The following is a 20,754-nucleotide window of genomic DNA, read 5'->3' as shown; positions in this document are numbered from 1 at the left end:
AAAAAAAAAACTTAAGTCCAGAAGAAGAAGATCTTCTAGGAACAAGTAACTGCTCAGTCTAGAGGAGCATAATCATCTGTAAACTTTTCTAACTCTTGTATTTAAATTCTGCATTTTATTTTATTAATGTTTTGTTATCATCAAGTGTAGAATTTATGTCTGCATCTTCTCCAGTCATAAATTGGGGGAGATTGTTAGGAATCAATAATTTTTGATGATAACATAAACATTTTGTAACATGTCTTACTTAGAATCTTTATCAAATTTCAGTTGTAATTGTTATATTTCTTATCTTTGGGAATTATCAACGGATGGGTAGAATAGGATGGCTAATTGTAAATATCCAATGCCATGTAATTTTATCTAAGTGAAGGATATTCAACTGATAAGATGTAACTGTTCAACTGATGAAGACTGGATGATGTTTCAAGTGATGAAAATCAAGCATTCAACTGAAGACAAAGTATTCAACTGATGATGCTGAGGAATTCAACTGATGAAAATCAAGCATTCAACTGAAGACAAAGTATTCAACTGATGATGCTGAGGAATTCAACTGATGAGACTGGAACAGCATTCAACTGATGAAGCTTGTAATTCATTCAACTGATGAGCCTAGCATTCAACTGATAAAGTCAAGAGCAGTTGAAAGCAACCAGAGCTTTCAACTGATGAAGCAAAGAGCAGTTGAAAGTGACTAGAGCTTAAGTCTGACAAATCACATGGATCGAATTACACTAAAATAGACATGGAAGCCTAATTAGGAAAATAAAGAAGAAGCAGAAACATACTTATCTCATGCAGTGCAATCTGGATCAAATCAAGATGATGGTCAAAGATGAAGACATCTCAGAAAGCATGCATAAGACAAAGTTGTGCAGCATTGTTTTTAGATTAGAGTGCATTTTGTAATCTAGCTAAAAGCTTTGTAAAACTTGGAGTATATAACCAAGTTAGAAGCATCAGTTGAACTTGTTCAAATTACTTGAGAGAAAAATCTGAGAGTTAGAACTTGTTTGAGTGATGAACCAGCAGCTGTGCGAATTGTAATCAATCCACAGATTCTTCTATATAAAATCTCACGGGTGGATCATTCAATCCACCCGTATTTTTAAATACTTGGTGTTTCCTGTTTTACTGTGATTAAGTGTATTGTTTCTTGAATCTTTTAATTTGTAAAAGATTGTATTCAACCCCTCCCCTTCTACAATCTTTCTTATAGTTGGTGTAAAATAACAATAGTTATGGATAAAATTCCTAAATTATAAAAATTATAAAAAATTTAACATCATAAATCATCCAAAATTATAAAAATTTATCCAAAATTATAATTTTTAAATAATTTCGGATGATTTACATTTTTGTAATTTTTATAATTTTGGATAAGATTATACTTTTTTTATAATTTTGAATAAAATTATATTTGTTATAATTTTGGATGATTTATGATGTATGTTGGAATTATAAGGGTAAAATAATAAATATATTGTATTCAGATATTTTAATATGATTGTTATCAAACAATAAATTTCTTTCAGTAAATTTTCATTCAGGTAAATTCTTCATTCAGTATATTCAGCAAATTTAATGACTCAGCATTTTTTATTCAGTTTTATCAAACAACCTCTGAGACCATCTCCAATCATAATTTTATAAATAAAGCAACTTCATCTTCATTTTCACCTTTTTCACTTTATATCTTTATTCTATCTCCAACCACTAATTCATTTTATAAATAAAGCATAAAGTTCAACTTCATATATAGAGTATGATAGTACATGACTTTATATATAAAGATAGAGTACTGGATGATTGGAGATGGATTACTCTACTTATAAAGTTAAAAGTAAAGAAATATGAAATTTAGAGTGATGGATGGAGATGCCCTAATACCCCTCTGTTTCAAATTAAGTGTCGTTTTGACTTTTTGCACGTAATTTAAAGTAAAAAAACATACCTTTACACATTATTTTCCAAATTTTGCTTTCCTGAATAAAATATAAATATTAAACTTTTAGTTAAAAATGAAAATTTTAAAAAATAATACATAAAAATATATTTCTTTTACATTTCAAATTACGTGAAAAAGTGAAAACAACACTATTTTCAGACTGAGGGAGTATATGTTTGTACTGCTCCGTGAAATGTCGAGGGCTGGGGAAATAGGTCTGCCATAAGATCGTCGGGATCAAATGGATGTTTGAATCTTTGATAGTCTTATGCGGAGACTGACCGTCTAGGCCCTAGGGCACAAACTAGTCCACCATGTCATTTGACTAGACGAACATGCCAAACAAACGAATCTTTTTATGTACTACTCGTAAATTGTTCAGTGCTGCTGTGCTGCAAGTAAATGTCAATGGTCTTCTCTTATTGATAAAAAATAATTTGACTTAAATATAAGTCAAATCTACTTCCATTAATTATTTAATTGAGGGGTATTAAACATCAATTTTGAAATATATTTTAATTTTAAAAAGAATGAGTTTAAATTCTAATTTTCAATCACTACTAAAATTTAGTGAATTCCTCAATAAAACAATTAGAGTGATTTGTGTAATTTTGCAATATTTAATTAAATTTTACAATGGTTCTTAAACATCTGTTAGTATATCACTAGAATTTCATTGATCCTAAGGTTCAAAAAATATATGCAGATGATTCACTTTTGGAGAAAGAAGAATAGTCATTCTTTTCGGGGTAAAAATGAGTTGTTTGGCTTATTCTTCTATCAAAAAAGATGAAGTGAATGGGGTTATTAGATATGTTCCAATTCTTTTATTATACTTAGTACCTCCATTTCGTTCATTTCTATATAATTTATATTTTGGATGTCTCAATATTTCTGTACATATAAAAAAAAGGTAACTTTTAATAATATAAAGGGTGTGGCTAGTGTGTAGTCATAAGCACATGCTAAATCCTAAATTTGATATATTTAGCTTGTTTTGATTGGTGAAGTTTTTGTATATGTAGGGGGTCCACCATTATTAATAGGTAGTAGCAATTAAAATGAGTTAAATATATTAAATTTGATACTTAGTATGTAGTCATGAGCCCACCATTAGAAAAATAATAATATAAAATACTACGGCATCCACTACTTTCTTCATCTATCTCTATTTTATATTAATATAAAACATCATTGCATCCACGGTTTTCTTCCATCATCTCAAATCTATTATTAGAATTATAATTGATCCTATTATTTTATCTACTTCCAAAAAATTTTGTTCATTCTTTACACTTTTCTCGGACATGTCCCCACCAAATAAACACGATTGATTGGGACGAAGGAGCAGTGTTCTAGAAACGAATCATGTGAATTTTCTAAGTTTTTATAAGATATTCATATCAAAACTGATTTTGTAGTTGAATATTGTTTGCAAATCACATGATATTTTTATCTGCACCTAACAAACTTTGTAATTTGGACAGTGTTACTTTTTGACTAAAGCGGAACAAAAAGAGACGTACACACAAACTAAACTCCGCTTATTTTAGGGGGCAGAGGCAATTGTTGGTTGGTGGGGGATATCAACTAGTCAAATATGGATTCATGATGATTGATTACTGCAATAAAATGTGAAACACTTCAAAAATATATACCACTCCCCACGTTCCCATTCAATTATTTATTGCGGTATATACTCAGCACGTATTTTAATACTCTCATAGAATTTAATTCGATAAATTAATTTATTTTTTTTTCTTCTGAATAAAAATTTATTATCTAAACTGTTACAAAAAAAATATTTTTTTGATTGATTAATGTAATAAAATTTGAAAGACTTGAAAAATAAATACTACTCCATTCGTCTCCCTCGATTATTTATATTGGAGGACAGAACTCGGCACACATTCTGATTCTCTTATAAACTTGTGTTTTATATACGCTTTAAATCAATATACTTATATAAAGGAGAAGCGAGGGGCGTGTAGGTGGCGCCTCTCAAATAGTTTTGTTCTATTTTTCTAATTTTTTGGAATTTTTGAATGAAAAATATCACAAAATAAAATTATCTTTTTTAAATTCTGATGTATTGGAAGCAAATTTCAAAACTACCTTTTTCAAAATATCAAAAATAAAATCTACATATCTTTTTAAGTATCAGAATTATTGGAACCAAAGTTTCAAATTATGATTTTAATTCTAAAAATATCAAAAATAAAAATTATTATTTTTAGTTTCGAATATATTAAAAAAATTCAAAATTACTTTTTCACTATATCATCTACCTTAATAAATATCAAATCAGAATTTGAAACTTCTTTTTAATTATTTTGATACCGAATAGGGCTTTCTTCCAAGACTATAACCACCATATCTTTCGAAAAGTTGTATATGAAAAACAGAAAATATTTTTGATAAACCGGTCTTTTATCAAACAAACCCCCGTATATTAAGGTTAGACATCATAAAATTTAACATAAACAATTTTTTGTGCATATTTATCTTCTCTATCCAATACAATTATGAGTTATAGACCACTATCTCATTAATTTAAATTGATATTTGTGCGGACAATCAATTTAAAGAAACTGGAGAAGTCATTCATATACAAATTCATTTTATATTACAAATATTAATTTTTAATCATTAATACATATTTTATAGACCATCGCCACGCACGGTTTCTCAACTAATTACATAATGAGTAATGTAAAAAAGTGTAAAGAGATAAGATGCATATAGACTGGTACTAACATGCCGATTGCCGACTGCCGAGTTCAGCACCGTCGAGTTTTAAAAAGAAAAGATAAAATAGTTCAACCCAAACGGGCGAGTCACACAAGTAAATGTATATATTGAAATAAGTAAAATAATGCAACAGCCAAAACGGCAGGTAATTTCGGATTTCAGGTTAGGTTCCAGTCGGGTTGATAGTCGCGGTCAAAAATTTTACTCAACCCGAACCCGATCCGAAAGTTTAACGGGTCAAAATACCTAACTCGAACCCGATCCCGATCCGAAATATAATATTTATTAATAAATATATTTTTTAAATAATAAATAAATTCAGTTTAATTCAAATAAATTAATATATATCAAACTAAATAAATTAACTAAGAAATATTACAAAAATAATATAAATATATGTATTTTACATAAATATATAATATTTATATTAAATATATTAATTTCCGGGTCAATTTCGAGTAACCCGAATTAAAGCCGAAAATGACCTCTTTTCGAGTTGATTTTGAATCAATTCGAATCCGATTCAAACACGAAAAACTCTAACCCGAATTCTTATCTTGCGGGTCGAATTTGTGTCGGATCCAATATAACCCCCCTAAGCCCAACAGGCCAACAATCCATTCCCTGAATGCAGCTTCGCAGCCTCTTTCCTGGAAGCTGCGCCTCGTTTGACTACTCATACGGTACACCTTTAAGCAAGTTGCATGGTGGTCACTGATTAGGAGATCATCGCCACTATTCCCGTTCCCATGTAAAGCCTAAGAGCATCTCCAACGAGCCTCTTAAAACACTCTTTAAATATACTTCCTCCATCCCAATTTAGATGAGGTTTTTTGCTCATTTCACACATATTAAAAAGTATTAAATGATTAATCTTTTTTCCATCTATGTCTTTATTTATTGTGTTGACATTTTATAGTACTCTATTAGTAAGATGTTACATTGGAAATGATAAATAAGAAAAGGTAAGGATGGAAGATTGGTGATAAATGTGCATTGAAAAAAGAGAGGCTCAACTATTTTGGGATAAATTTTTTTCTCAAAAGGGCCATCTAATTTGGGATGAAGGGAGTAATATAATATTAGAGCAAGTCCAATAGTGCCCTACAATTGTGTCTTAAGTTAAAATTTAAGGCATTTGAGATAATGATGTAATCCAACAGTGTCCTGGTGCCTTAGAGCAAGTCCAACAGTGTCCTAGTTGGAGCCTTAAATATAATATAAAAAATTATGTCCTAGTAGTTTAGGACATATTCTACCAACTTCAACTCCAACAATGTGCCTTATTTTCACTATATGTTTAATATTTTATTATTAAAAGTTCACTTTCATCATTAGAACATAATATAAAGTAGAGAGAGAAAGAGAGTGTTGGTAGGAATTTATTATAAAATATGAGATAGGGCAAGGAGAGAGAGTGCCACAAAAATAGGGCTTGAAGGGGTTGTCCTAGTGATATAAGGCATCACTAGGACATTGTTGGAGCAACTTTTTTCATCAAATGCCCTAAATTTTAACTTAGGACATGATATAAGGCTTCTCTTGGACTTGCTCTAAACACTAGTACACACTACATGTGCCTTATTTATAAAGCACTACCACACTTGTCCTAAAACATTTTAATCCATAAAGTATTCATTTTCTCTTTCTTTTCACACCTTTTCATACTTGGCTTATATATAGTTGTATTCAAATATATTAATATTTTAATATTAAGACATGAAGATAAGGCATATTGTTGGATTAGATGTATGTATACAGTGTCCTAAATCACTAGGACATTATATTTTATTATATATATAGGGCTTTCACTAAGACATGGTTGGACTTGCTCTTAGGCTCCTAGTGAGTTAAGACATTGAAAAAGATTTCATCTCCAATGTTTCTCTTTATACTTGCTCCTTATTCATATTTTATTCATATAAATGAGAGAGAAAAGTAAAAATAGAGAAATGTTAGTAGTAAAGTTGAAGGGAAAGTAATATTTTATTTATGAAAAAGATGTTAGGAGCTCCTACATGCTCTTTAAAAGAGAGGAGTTAAAGAGCTCCAAGGAGCCCATTGGAGCTCTATTTCTTGCCTTGCTCTTTAAATTTGAAGTTAAAAACTCATTCAGAGAGCCCCTTGGAGATGCTCTGAAGGTCCTTGATTCCGAATTTAAAATTATTTTTTTATTATAAATTAAAATATATTTTTTTGTGCTTGACGCAATATGTGGCTGCGGCATGTGTTCTCTGAGTTACCTGGTTGAAGCTGATGTTGATTTTGTGCTTGCTAATGAAGCGGATGATTTTCACAGAGTGTGGTTTTGTCGAATTTGTCGGGTGGTTACCAATGATAATGCGAATAGATTGATAATGTAGTGTTGTTTGAGCAGGGATTATTTTGATTTTATCGATATTCATTCTTGTGGTAGTGATTCGAGGTCAGTGTTGTTTGAGCAGGGATTATTTTGATTTTATCGATATTTATTCTTGTGGTAGTGATTCGAGATTTTTGAAGTCTGCGTTGAGACTCTGAGGTTTGGTGGTTTGGTGTATGTTACTTCTAGCGATGAATATATTTCGGGTGGTTATTGTTCTCTTCGTGGTCGTCTTCTTCGCGGTTGTGTGTGGGAGAAATGGCGTAACGGTGGTGGCCAAGGGTTGCGGCAACGATAGTTCCGGGATGGATCTGGTTTCACAAAGGAAGGCGTTAATTGTGTCTTAATTGAGGGCGTTAATTGTGCCTCATAATTAAGGGCATAGATTGTGCCTCCTAATTGAGGGCGTTAATTGTGCCTCCTAATTGAGGGCGTTAATTGTGCCTTATTTGAGGGCGTTAATTGTGTCTTAATTGGGAGCGTTAATATTTTATTAATTGTGCCTTAATTAAAAGTTTAATTGTCTCAATTATGAGTTATCATAATTGTGTGAATATTTTGATCAGCACATGTATATACACGTGATTTTATTAATAATTAATTATTTGATATATTTTTTTATTTTATAATATATATAATCTATTATATATCTCGACTTATATTTGTGAAATTTATTCTCATTTTCAAAAAAAAAAAAATTGTATATGATACATCAGAAATTTATTTAAAATTATAAATAAATAATTATAGAATTTAAAATCAGAAATTAGTAGGAGTATATTATAAATGACAGACTCAACCAATATAGCCAATATCATCGAAGTACAATATCCTACAAGTTCAACAAATTTTACATAATATCTCAGAGCATCTCCAACCATGAAGATTCTTTAGCTAAAAATTGAGTTGACATACCAAAAAATGGATGACTATATTTGTCGAACCTATACATGTCTGTAAGAAATTTGTATGTAGATTACATATCATTTATTCTCATATTAAACTGATGTATTCTATTTATAACAATCTAAATATTAATAACATATTGTTTTTAAATTATAGCCAACTAATATAGTCAATATTATTGAAGCACAACATTGTCTTACAGGTTCAGCAAATTTTATATAATGTGTTACCGGTTTAATTTAGCCAATAATTATAACCAATCACTTACCGATCCAATTTAGTCCGCGACTCATCGGAGATCTCCTGGTACGGGTTGAAAGGGGATGAATTGGATCATTTTGCTTAAAGAATGGTGTGATATTAGGCGCATAGCATACTCTGCCGAGTGCCGACTAAATTAATGTGAATCTCTGTCGATATCATTAACATATTTTTGGTATGAACAAGGTGAGGGTTTTGATATCCGTCAAAGAAAAAAAGGTGAGGGTTTTGAATCTTTTGATGGGTTACATGACTCATTACGTCAGACATAAATATAAAAATAGTAATGTTACATAAAAATAATATATAAAATTTCCCAAATAATAATGTAACACACACTACTGAAAAGAAAATTAACACGTAGAAAGCCGTTGTGGAATGATAGCTTGTGCCGGGGTGTTGCCCAGCCATTATACTACACACATGAAATCCACGATTCTATTACTTTAGTCTTTATATGATTATATATTTGACTACGTCGTTTTCTTTTCCAAATTTCTTTTCCCCGTTCTTTCCTATATTTCCTTCTTTAATACATTTCCTTTCACTTTCTCCATTTCCTCTTATCGAGCCTCCGCCCCTGTTTGGAAAAGAGAAGTTTGTGATGCTTCTTTACTTCTTTTCTTGATTAATTTGCGTAAAAAAGTAAGAAGTATTTTTAAAAAGTCGTGAGAAAAAAATTTATAAATAGAGTGGGTGTTTATGAACACCAGCTTCTCACTTTTTTTTTTTTTTTATAAAAGTTGACTTCAGCTCAGTGACGGAATCAGGACTAAAATTTAAGAGGGACTTGGTTCATGGGTCATTCGGGTACGAGGTACGAGTACATAAAAAACTAGTTCTTGTGAATCAGGCCTGATGACTCGCGAATTCGGTTTGCGGTTCGATATCTTGATCCTTTTAGTGAATTTTTACTAAACAATATAAGGTCTACTCATGATTTTCATGCTTAAGAATTTATTTTACCCGAAAATAGAAAAAGTTAACCAGAAAATGAATATTTAATAGATGGTAAGGACCTTCAATATATATATATATTTACAAGGGGATCAAAATCTATTTTGTAAAAAGACATGTCTTGTGTGTCTTTTCTTTCATCCTTTCTTTTCTTATTTCTTTTACTAAAGTACGTTTCTAGAAGAGGATACATGCTGCCAGGAGAGGATACATGCACATTTTAATACATCAAAAGTGCAATGTAATTATGTAGAAAGATTTTTGAAAACAAATAAGTGATCATCACAATTCACAAAAATAAATGTAAAATTTTAATAGCAATACATCATTTGTTTTCTTCCGGAATAATGAACCAATGTGCTACGCTTAACCATCACATACCCTAACAAATTATGTTCATCAAACAGCAGTACTCGCACATGATGTTCATCAAACGCGGTTCATCAAATTATGTGCACTCAATTGTTCAAAGTTCAAACTCCAATTATTGAGAAATCCAAAGCCCCAAATCAATAATCTCTTTATATAAAATGAGCAGATACAAAAATATTAAAGAATAACAATTTATCCAAGAATCAATCAAAATATCATATCTTGAAATTTGGAAAGCAAGTCCCTCTATATGATATTTATAATTCAGCGGGGACTAAAAAAATTATATTATCAATAATTCAACGGGGCTATAAAAAAAATTACACTGTTTTTTCGAGTTCGGGGGCTATAGCATCCCCAAGCCCCCTCTGGTTCCGCCGCTGCTTAAGCTTATTTGCATGTGTTTAGAAGCAAAAGTATTTTAATATGTAATAATTTTTATTTATTAATAATGTTTCTTGTATAATTCGTTTTTTTTTAATTTATAAATTTAAATTACCAAACATATTGATTTATAAGTGAAGTTATCCAAACACTCTATATATATATATTCTTTTTAATAAGAGTACGAGCTATGTATTATGTTGCTTTTAATGAAACGTAATACAATAGTTTAGTTTACATCAATTTACAAATTAAGAAAAAAATTGTATTGCAAAAGAAATTTCGCTAATGGGTTGATGAGGAAATTTGGGTTTCATTTGAAATTCTAAATTTAGTAATAATATGATTGAAAATTTTGATTTGGAATTCATTTGAAATCCAAACATACAACTATTAAAATAAATTTGAAAATTTCGAGTGACAACTCAAATATTATTATTTGAAACCCATAATTTGAAATCAAAAGTACATTTCTGAACGCCCTCTAAATGTATTCATAATCTTAATATATTAACTAAAATTTTAATATTTTAATCAAAATTCAAAAATTTAGATATCTATCTTCGTTCTGAACAAAAAAGTGGTTAATTTCTTCATGCTAGAATGTAGAAATAACAAATCATATTGGTAGACAATTTTGTGTGTGACGTAGTAAATCTTGTCACATGCAATTATTTGAATAAAAAATCTAAGCAACGTTTGTCAAAAAATAAAAAGAAAAAAATCTAAGCAACGAAAAAAACGGTTTTTCACAAGCGAATCACATGGCCCATGGAATTTGGAAACTATTAGATACTGTGATGAACCACCTTTTTTCATTCAACCTGCATTTTTGCATGCATGGTTCTGCTATGATGGCCAATGCCAAAGTCCTCCGCAAATGCAATCCTCTTGTTTTCTTTTGCATTATTTTCTTCAATTTCTCCCTAATTTCAACCGAATCTCCCAACCCAGATTCAGCCGCATTGTTGCAGCTCAAGAAATCATTCAAAAACAGTGACATTCTTAATACATGGAAATCCGGAACAGAGCCTTGTGCCAAAGGTAAACAATGGCTTGGCCTTGTTTGTCACAATGGGAAAGTCACCGGTGTTCATCTCGGAACATTGGGACTTTCTGGTAAAATTGATGTTGATGCCTTAACGAAAATGCCTAACCTCAGAAGCATCAGCGTTTCGGATAATTCTTTTGAAGGTCCGATCCCAGAAATTAATAGACTGGGATCTTTGAAAGCTGTGTATTTGGCTAATAATCGGTTTTCAGGTAAAATTCCAGCTGATTATTTCAAGGGAATGGGGTCTCTCAAGAAATTATGGCTTTCTAATAATAATTTCAGCGGTGAGATTCCTTTGTCGTTGACACAGATTTCTTCCCTCATGTCGATACACTTGAATGATAATCATTTTTCTGGGAAAATACCCGAATTTAAGCAAAACAATTTGGTGTCACTCAATATATCCAATAATGATTTGAATGGGGAGATTCCTTCAAGTTTGTCTAAATTCAACCAGAGTTCATTCGCTGGAAACAAGGGTCTCTGTGGAAAACAATTAGGTAAAAAATGTGAGGAGAGTGTGGCGGGGGCAGGGCCATCATCATCGCGAAAAGTTTCAAATAATCAATCTAATAGTAAAATAGCTTTCTGGTTATTGTCCTTGTGTGTGCTGATTCTTGGCATTATGGTATTTGCTATTCTTGTGATGAAACGTCGCCAAGAAGATGAACATGCTTTTCAGAATGATAACTTAGAGGAATCTATGGAATCAGCTGGATGGGAAGGGGGTAAAAGAGATGTAGAACTGTCTGTAGGTTCAACACAGAGTAGGGTGTCAACTCAGAAAGGCGTCACGGCTCAGAAAACACGGTCCACCAATAAGAGCGCCAAGCGCAGGCTTGGAGATTTGGTGGTGGTGAATGAGAAGAATGGTATGTTTGGGCTGCAGGATCTAATGAGGGCAAATGCTGAGGTTCTTGGTAATGGGACAATGGGGGCCTCATCATATAAAGCAATGATGCCTGATGGATTTTCATTGGTGGTAAAAAGGATTAAAGAGATGAATAAGGTTGAGAAAGATAGATTTGATGCAGAGATCAGAAAAATGTCTGCAATGAGTCATCCTAACATCTTGGCACCTTTGGCATACCATTTTCGCAACGAAGAAAAATTGTTGGTCTCTGAGTTTGTGCCTAAAGGCAGTTTACTCTACATATTGCATGGTATGCATCAACTATGTGGCTCTTTTTCCTTCGGATTTAATACTTTCTTTTTTCTCATATTTTTCTGTTTTCGTGATAGCTCTAAACTGTTAAACATTTGACATGTCTTTTGATTTGTTGAATTCGTTATTAAGATTCAAGATAAACAACCATATGATGTATTCTCATGTAGGTGACAGGGGACCAACCCATGCAGAGCTCAACTGGCCTGCTAGATTAAAAATTATCAAAGGGATTGCTCGAGGATTGGATTATCTTCACACGCAGTATGCTTCTTCAGAGTTGCCTCACGGTAATCTTAAATCAAGCAATGTTCTTATAGACTCCAACTATGAGCCATTACTGGCAGATTTCGGATTCAATTCTATGATCTCTGACAACCAAGTACCACAACTATTCGCCTACAAGGCTCCGGAAATTTCACAAGGTCATCAGGTCTCTCCCAAATGTGATGTTTACTGTCTAGGAATTGTCATTCTGGAGATCATCACAGGTAAATTTCCAACACAATATCTTAACCATGGGAGCGGTGGAGTTGACGTGGTTGAATGGGTAAGAAATGCTGTTCTTGAGGGAAGAGAAGCTGAATTTCTTGATCCAGAGATTGTGGACAATAGTAGTGCAATTGGGCAGATGCAACGGATCCTTCAGATTGGTGTAGCTTGTTCCGAAAGTAATCCAGATCAACGGCTGGACATTAGAGAAGCGACTAGACGAATTGAGGAGATATAAATTGCAGTACAGATCTCAAGATGATCCACTATACCCTCCATGTTGTGCCCCCAGAAAGTCAGATATCTTAGTTATATGTACACACACATGGTCATGAAAAAGAGCTCTAGAATACGAAACTGAGGTGACGAATTCGTCAAATTTGTGTTTGAAACCTAAAGGGTGATGATGCTATGCTAAATACAACTGCATTGGTATATGATCACATTGTTGAACATGCAGTAATTTTGCGAGGTTGATGCTAGCATTGGGGATCTCAGTACATGCATGTTTACTCGACAAAAGTGACATTTTCTGTATTTGATTTCGATGAATATGATCCCAAGCTCTGCAAAATTTCTCATATAATTGCAGGCCCTTTTCCTGCTGTGTGCTGCCTTTTATAGTGAGGCCATTCTGTTCTGGAAATTTAATCTTACGAATTTTGAACAGAGTCACAACAACAAAAAGAATCGTGTTAAGTGACGATCTCTCCCAAAATCGTAACAGGTTAGAAGGAGAGACTAATTGAATCATACTAAATCACATTTCCCATAAAATACATTACACCAGCAGATCTGAGCATGTATAACTACTTGTATTGTTAAAGAAGCATTCAACTTAAAAAATAGGTAACATCATTAATACATTGAATATATATCATTAATTTCTCTGGCCAAAACGCACAGCTAATTACTGTTAACAGTCGAGTCCTGTTATCAATCTAGCATCGACTACAAGTTGAGATCGAACAGTTCCTTTGAAGATTCTTTAGATGGCTTGTGCAATTGATATGGCCCTCTTGAACTAGCCCTGTCTTTCCTTTTTGATAAGAACCTATGGAGTGAAGCTCTTCTTGCAATCGGCAGATCCAACCCAATTGGTTGCAATTGCTGCTTCATTTCGCTCTGTGCTTCAACAGAACCTGAAACCGAACCAATGCTGGAGATAAAGGGCATCGAGTTGCTGTGATTTTCGACGAGTTTGCTTGCGCCAGAGGCTATAACAGATCCAGTGTTGGTATCAGATGGTGCGGCAGACTTGCTTGCTAGTTGCATCACTTCGTTGGCTTTTACCGCAGAAAAATCATCAAACACCAGAACTTGTCCCGCGTAGATTATAGTCATTTGGCCACTTTTTTGCCCGGTCTCAGTTTTAACCCTGCACCAATCATAAGCAAAATTTCGTTAGAAATACAGAAACAAGTTAAATGCAAAATTATAATATCATGCGAGGATGATATCCAGCATAAATTCCATTCTAAAACCATTTTTAAAAAAAAGTATAATTAAGTTAAATTTTGTCCGCGCTCAAATGAAAACTCTCATGCCTGGATGGTGGGTGGAATAGGAATCGAGAATGGGAAGGGGTATGAGAATGAATATCTAAGCGATAATTAAGATATGATTTAGCCATCATTCATCAAATGAGATTGGAGATTCATTCCGTATAACAAAATCACAAATCCAAACATCAAACACGAGTTCGAGTTTCCGACAAACAACTCCATAATGATCCACTCTCCAATCTAAAATTAGGCTTTTGAGTTAAAGAGAGGTGTATCACATTTTAAGGTCTGTTTCTAACGACTTAAACTTTCTAGAGACTTTGCAGCTCAACAAGCGCGACTCGAAAAATGTTGAACAAGAGAAGTAACAAAAAACAACAAACCTGGAGCTGGTGACTCTCACAGCATCTTGCAGACTAGCATATTGTGGAAAAAGATTCATGGGCTTGACATCATTTTGGGGCGATACTTCTCCATGGATCCCTATATTAAGATCTAAAAACCTACCCTTCTCCTTAACATAATGGCTCAGAAGATTACAAGTCTGAGCAAACTTGGATTTTTCTTGCGAAATTCTCGACATGTTGACGGCCAAAACTCACCGTTCTTGTCTCTTAACTTTGTACAAATGATTCGGAAGTATAAGTGAGGAAGAGGGAAGCGAGTAAATATATATATAAAGTGGATAACATGTAGAAGAATAGAATATGGATAGGAAGACAGGAATTTAGCATGTGTTTGTAAAGCTTGTGTTATGTTAGGTCTAACCGACGTGCTTTCTTTTTTGACATTTTATTACAACTACTAGTCGCCTGTCTCCTATTTTTTCTATTACTAATTCGCAGCACGTGTTAATTGCACTCACATACACCACTCGTTACTCGGTGGGATGTTCATAAATCTTAAAATAGCAGTGCTAGGTGCACATAATTGTGTACAGAAAATTTGTACATAATGATGTGGCGAGTGATGTGGTGGGTTTTAATTGAGGTGGTTGGTGTAAATGCACGGGGCCATCCAATTAAAATCCACCACATGTCATTATGCACATGTTTTTGTACACAATTATGTGCACCAAGCATTTTCCATCTTAAAATCCAAATCCACTGTATTACCGGCCCACTCTCGTATGAATAATAATAGGGTCTTTCTAGTGTGTGCCCAAAGGCACACATTAAGCACTAAATTTGATGAGTTTAGTGGATTTTGATTGGTGGAGTTGGTGTAAATGCAAGGGGGTCATCCATATTTATGATTACATGACCAATAAGAATGCATCAAACTCATAAAAATTAGTGTTTAGTGTGGGGGCACACCATAGAAAAACCGATAATAATATTATTTCTGCTTTATTCATGTGTTTTTTCGTTAAATCTTGAATTATCGATTTTTAAAAAATAACCAACCCAAGGAGGAAACACGTGAGCTATTGATGTTCTAAAACATAAATACATTGTGCTATAATTGTTAATAGTAGTTGCCCACCTGAAAGTCGGCAGTAGTTTTTGCTCAAACATATGCTTCGATATATGTTTGTTGATGGAGTCGTTGCTGGTTTTCTAATTCGGGGGGATTGCATTAGAGGGAACAGTTTAACCATATGGTTTTATGCTTATTTATGTTAAGTGTAAGAAGCTTACTTGCACGGTTTTGTGTCCTAAAACAGCGTATTCCTTTTCACCATCTTTACAAATCCTACATGGAACATTATCTTCCCGCACCATTTTCTCGTAATCATAAAAATACAGTAGTATTAATGGTTAATGCCAGAATTTATATTTACATTATAATTCTTCAAGGTATTTTTTATATTATTTTTATTGTATTATATATTTTTTGTTATATTTATACATATTATTCTCAGAATAAAGTATAGTCCTACGTATTTTATACTAAATAGTGAAAAAAGCCGCGCTTCGCGGCGGCGTGGTAAATTTTGATATGAATCAGAATTATAATAGGATAAAAATTATTTTGAGTCATCTTCCCATTAAACATATCACAAATAAAAAATATTATAATTGATATAAAAATTTGTTCAAGTGATCATCCTGTCAAACACAATACTAATAATATAATTAGTTCGAACCCCCCTCCCGTCAAAGACAATATTAATCCATAATTATTATTTTTATGATTAATTAAATATTATAATTTAGATCAAAATTAGTTTCAGCCGCTCTCTTGTCAAACACAATACTTATAACAAAATATTATAATTTAGATATTAGTTTGAGTCGTTTTACTGTCAAACACAATACTTCTAATTATGACAAAATTAAAGATTATTTTGAATTGTGTAACAAAAAAATATATTATAATTGCTCAAAAAAAAATATTATAACATAGATAAAAAATTATTTTAGCGACTTTACCGTCAAACATAATACTAATAGAAAATTTATTATTATTTGGATAAAAATTAGTTTGGGTCGCCTCCCGTGCCCGTCAAACGAAATACTAATCAAGAACCATTTACATTATCATAAAATCAATATATGATACCTACTTTTTATATATTATTTTATTTGTTAATTACTTTTATTTTTTGATTCCTATTTATTAGTTAAAATTATTATTCTTTTATAAAAAAAAATTTAGCGACTTTCCCGTCAAACATGATACTAATAGAAAATTTATTATTATTTAGATAAAAATTAGTTTGGGCCGCCTCCCGTGCCCGTCAAACACAATACTAATCAAGACCCATTTACATTATCATAAAATTAATATAAGATTCCTATTTTTATATATTATTTTATTTGTTAATTATTTTTATTTTTTGATGCCTATTTATTAGTTAAAAATTATTATTCTTTTATGATTCTAATTTTTGTTGCTATCAGTTTTTTTTTAATGATTATTATCTTTACAATCCCTTATTTTCTAATTCGAAATTTATGAAAATTATAAGACTAAATCGATAATAAAAATTGTACGTTTTACCTTACAAATCTTAAATATAAATTGTATTTTATCTATGATTTTGTTAGTTTTCAAATTTTAATTTTATGAGAGAAGATGGGGAGTCGAAAGGTCAGTGGTGGCGAAGGCGACGGGCAGGAACATCGACGAAAGCCAAGCTTTGAAGGTGATCATTGGAGGTTTTTAGCAACTAAAGCTAGAGTTAATAGGGAGTTAATCACAGATGAAGAGGTTCTTGAGTTGCAAAACAGCATCTTGGAGTTTTGGTTTCTTTTAGACTATGATTTGTTGGAAGCTATCAAAAAGGGTGATGTCCGTTGGGCGGATATTGCTATGGCAAGGGTTGAGTATTTAGGAAAGGTCCTTGATGAGGATATAATGAAGAAGTGCCTAAAAGGAGATGAAGAAGCACTCTGTCAATGCCACAGATTTCTGATGAATGAAGGTTGGTGGGATAGGGCAGAAAACCTTGATCTGAATAAGACAGTTTGGAGAAGAGACAAAGAATGGGATATGAAGATGAAGCGACAAGAGAGTGAGCTGAGGGAATATGTCATTATTTACAAGGATCTTGTCCATCCGAATGTTGTGAAGATGGTGCAAAAAGGAGACAGAGAGGGTATTAAAATGGCTTTAAACCATATTCATTACAACTCGCTAAGGGAATCGAGAACCATCAGAAATATGAAAGCAATGTTGGGTAATAATAAAGAGGAAGACAAGTTGAAGAACCAAGGAGTGGATATGCACGATGGGAAAAGTAAGCTAAATTTTAAGAATGCCCTGGTTTATCAGGGTGGACAAAAGCAATGGGTTCAAAAAGAGAAACAGGAATCAGTAAACAAGTCGGCAAAAAGTGGTTCAACAGTTTTTGTGCACAACCTTTCGGTGAATACTAGTAAGCTTGAAATATGGAAATTTATGAGGAAGTGGGGTAGGATCCAAGACTGTATCACTCCGGTAAAGAGAGATAAATGGGGCAAGAGGTATGGTTTTGTTAAATTGCAAACCACAAATGAAGCTGAGAATTTCATAAAAGGGATCAACGGGAAAATGTTGGTTGGGAATACCATTCGAGCGCAGTTCGCCAACAAAGATATAAGGAAGGATTTTCAAGCGGCAAACAAGGAGAAGGAGGCTATAAAGGAGGGGGTAAAAAGAAGCTGCAGGATCCGACACCTATTCGGTCAAGAAAAGAAAATAATAAGAAGAAGGAGACAGTTGGGCTGAAGCTGAAGGATAATGAGATTGCTTCTGATATCTCCAAAAGTCTTGTAGTAACCACCTGGAAAGAAAGTACAACCATAGAGGTACTTAATTCAATTGAACTATTGGGGCATGAGGACATTTTGGTTAGAGGTCTCTCTTCCAGGAAGTTCCTTATTACCTTCCCAACTCAGGAGAGCTTCTTGGAGGTGGATCAGGATTTATTTGGATTGAGCTTCTTAGAATGTAATCAAGCTTCAATTGAAGATTTGATTGTTCCAAGAAAATTGGTCCTTGAATGCTTGGGCCTACCAATAACACTTTGGAAACTTAGCAATTTTATAAAGCTAGTGGATGGTATTGGAGAAATCACGGCAATTTCCAGGCTGATGAATGAGGAACTTTGTTACCAGATCCCAAAGCTTGAGGTGGAGACAAAGGAGTTGACTAGAGTTAAAGAGAAAGTGATGATAGAATACGAAGGAAAGAGTATCATGGTGTTATTGAATGAGTTGGAAAATGGAGTTATCGAAGAAAATACATTGAGTGATTTAAGGGAGGAGGATTTGGTGAAGGATGTTAGAGATGAGGAGGGCCTCTCTAGCCAGAGTGAAAATGTGTGGAAGGAAAATCAAGATGAAATCAATGATGGCAGTCTGGTCAGTGATGAACAAGTCGAACGAGATGATAAAATAAATAGTGATCAAGAGGGGGAGTATGATCATGAAGCCAATCTAGGTCATGATTATGATCAAGAGGGTAAAGATGAATATGTAGATGAATCAGGGGGTGCTCAAGAGGGAGAAGATGATCTTGAAGACAATCTAGGTCATGAATATGATCAAGACGGTGATGATGAATATGAAGAGGATTTAGGGGGGGCTTTAGAGAGAGAAGATGAGCATGCAGATGTTTTAGAAGATGATATAGTGAGTGGACATATAGGGTCCAAGCAGGAGTATGTATTGGAGGGGGCTCAAGAGGGTGAGTATGATCATGAGGGTAAATTAGATGGTGATAAAGTGGGAGGGCTTATAGGGTCAAATCAAGAAGATGGATTAGAGGGGGGCCAAGAGGGTGATCTAGGTGAGGATCCATCAATAGGTGCAACTGAGGATAAGTTAGGAGATATTGATGAGGATTCTGTAGTCAAGGAAACACAGGATACAATCTCCCCGGCAGTTCGCAATGGTCATATTTGGTTTGTGAGGGAGGATGAATCATCACCTGTAACAAGTGTGGAAGATCAGCTGGCGTTTGTGGAAACAAACTCTGCATCTACTCTTAGTCAAATTAAAGAACTGTCTTCAAGTGGTTCTTTTAACAAAGTTGAAGAACAAATGACAAAATTAAAACTTGGGAGGAAAAGAGGCAGACCTCCCAAGAGGAAGACAAAAAAAGGAAACCAAGCGTTCGCTCTTAGTAAACCAGATAATTTTGTTTTCTGTAAGGTTGGTAGCAGTGAAGCAGAGCAGATTTATGAATCGTGTTTGCAAATGGGATTGATTGGACAGGTCAGTAGGGAGGAAGCTATTAAGAAAACAACAGATAGATTGGTTGGAAATTAGATTTTGTGGTGATTAGCCTCTTCAATAGGAATTACATTATTTATGGATAATATATCGATATTGAGCTGGAATATTAGAGGGATTTCTAAAAAGGCAAATCGGGATAACTTAAGAAAGTTGCTGCAATGCAGCCAGCCAAGCATTGTGTGTCTGCAGGAAACCAAGATAGAAACTAAAGATCCAATAATTAGGCAGTCTGCAGGTGCTTGGGATTATAATTGTTGGGTAGAAGTTCCTCCATCTGGGTAGTCAGGGGGATTAGTGATTTTCTGGAATGGTGGGGTATTTTCAGTTGATTCCGCTATAGGTGACAGAAACTGGCTGGCAGTCGTTGGAAGGGTGAAAAATGTTGATCAATCTTTTGTATGTATTAATGTTTATGGCCCTCAGCATGCTCTGGATAAAATAAGGTTGTGGTCGGTCTTGAAGAATTTTGTTCATGAGCATGGAGACAAGGCTGTTTGTTTAATAGGTGATTTTAATTGTGTGAGAAATCTGGAAGAACGGAAGAACTGCATTTATCGGAATTCAGACTCAAATTTCTTTAATGATTTCATAGAATCTAGTGAGTTATTTGATGTTCGAATGGTGGGCTCAGGATACACCTGGTGTGGTCCTAGTGCAAAACAAAGCAGGCTTGACAGGGTGCTAGCAAATTGGGAATTTTTCTCGAAGGGAGATTGGAAAGTGGAGGCACTAGGTAGAATGAATTCGGATCATAGAGCTTTGCATCTCTTTGTGGGCAAGGAAAACTGGGGTGCTAAACCGTTTAAAGTTTTTGATTGTTGGTTAAATAATGAAATATTTCTAGACAGACTCAAGGAGGTTTGGAAAGTGGAAGCAACGGGAAACTTTCATCAGAAGATTAGACACCTCAGAAAATGGATTGCTGTAT

The 20,754-nt window shown here is 33.5% G+C and overlaps 2 protein-coding genes across 2 annotated transcripts; one reads left to right on the top strand and one right to left on the bottom strand.

The window, feature by feature from the left end:
- Window positions 1-10,601: 10,601 nt before the first annotated feature.
- LOC108227006 (pollen receptor-like kinase 3) lies at window positions 10,602-13,237 on the top strand. The gene is made up of 2 exons (XM_017401999.2): window positions 10,602-12,161; window positions 12,334-13,237. The coding sequence occupies exons 1-2, from the start codon at window positions 10,709-10,711 to the stop codon at window positions 12,891-12,893; spliced, it is 2,013 nt and encodes a 670-aa protein (XP_017257488.2). The 5' UTR covers window positions 10,602-10,708; the 3' UTR covers window positions 12,894-13,237.
- Window positions 13,238-13,397: 160 nt separating this feature from the next.
- LOC108226581 (protein TIFY 10A) lies at window positions 13,398-14,833 on the bottom strand. The gene is made up of 2 exons (XM_017401559.2): window positions 14,544-14,833; window positions 13,398-14,033 (listed from the first exon to the last, which is right to left on the bottom strand). Exons 1-2 carry the CDS (start codon window positions 14,741-14,743, stop codon window positions 13,607-13,609), a joined length of 627 nt encoding a protein of 208 aa, XP_017257048.1. The 5' UTR covers window positions 14,744-14,833; the 3' UTR covers window positions 13,398-13,606.
- Between the last annotated feature and the right edge of the window lie 5,921 nt (window positions 14,834-20,754).

This window comes from Daucus carota, chromosome 6, assembly GCF_001625215.2.
Source record: "Daucus carota subsp. sativus chromosome 6, DH1 v3.0, whole genome shotgun sequence".
Lineage (NCBI taxonomy): Eukaryota > Viridiplantae > Streptophyta > Magnoliopsida > Apiales > Apiaceae > Daucus > Daucus carota.
The sequence above is the reverse complement of the archived record's forward strand: the minus strand, read 5'-3'. Positions and strand labels throughout refer to the sequence as shown.

Bases quoted from the DNA above. Each gene is read 5' to 3' on its own strand.
- LOC108226581 (XM_017401559.2), bottom strand. From the start codon at position 14,743: ATGTCGAGAATTTCGCAAGAAAAATCCAAGTTTGCTCAGACTTGTAAT. The intron at 14,034-14,543 runs GTTTGTTGTTTT...TGATTGGTGCAG, and splicing joins GTGAGAGTCACCAGCTCCAG to GGTTAAAACTGAGACCGGGC.
- LOC108227006 (XM_017401999.2), top strand. From the start codon at position 10,709: ATGGCCCATGGAATTTGGAAACTATTAGATACTGTGATGAACCACCTT. The intron at 12,162-12,333 runs GTATGCATCAAC...ATTCTCATGTAG, and splicing joins TTTACTCTACATATTGCATG to GTGACAGGGGACCAACCCAT.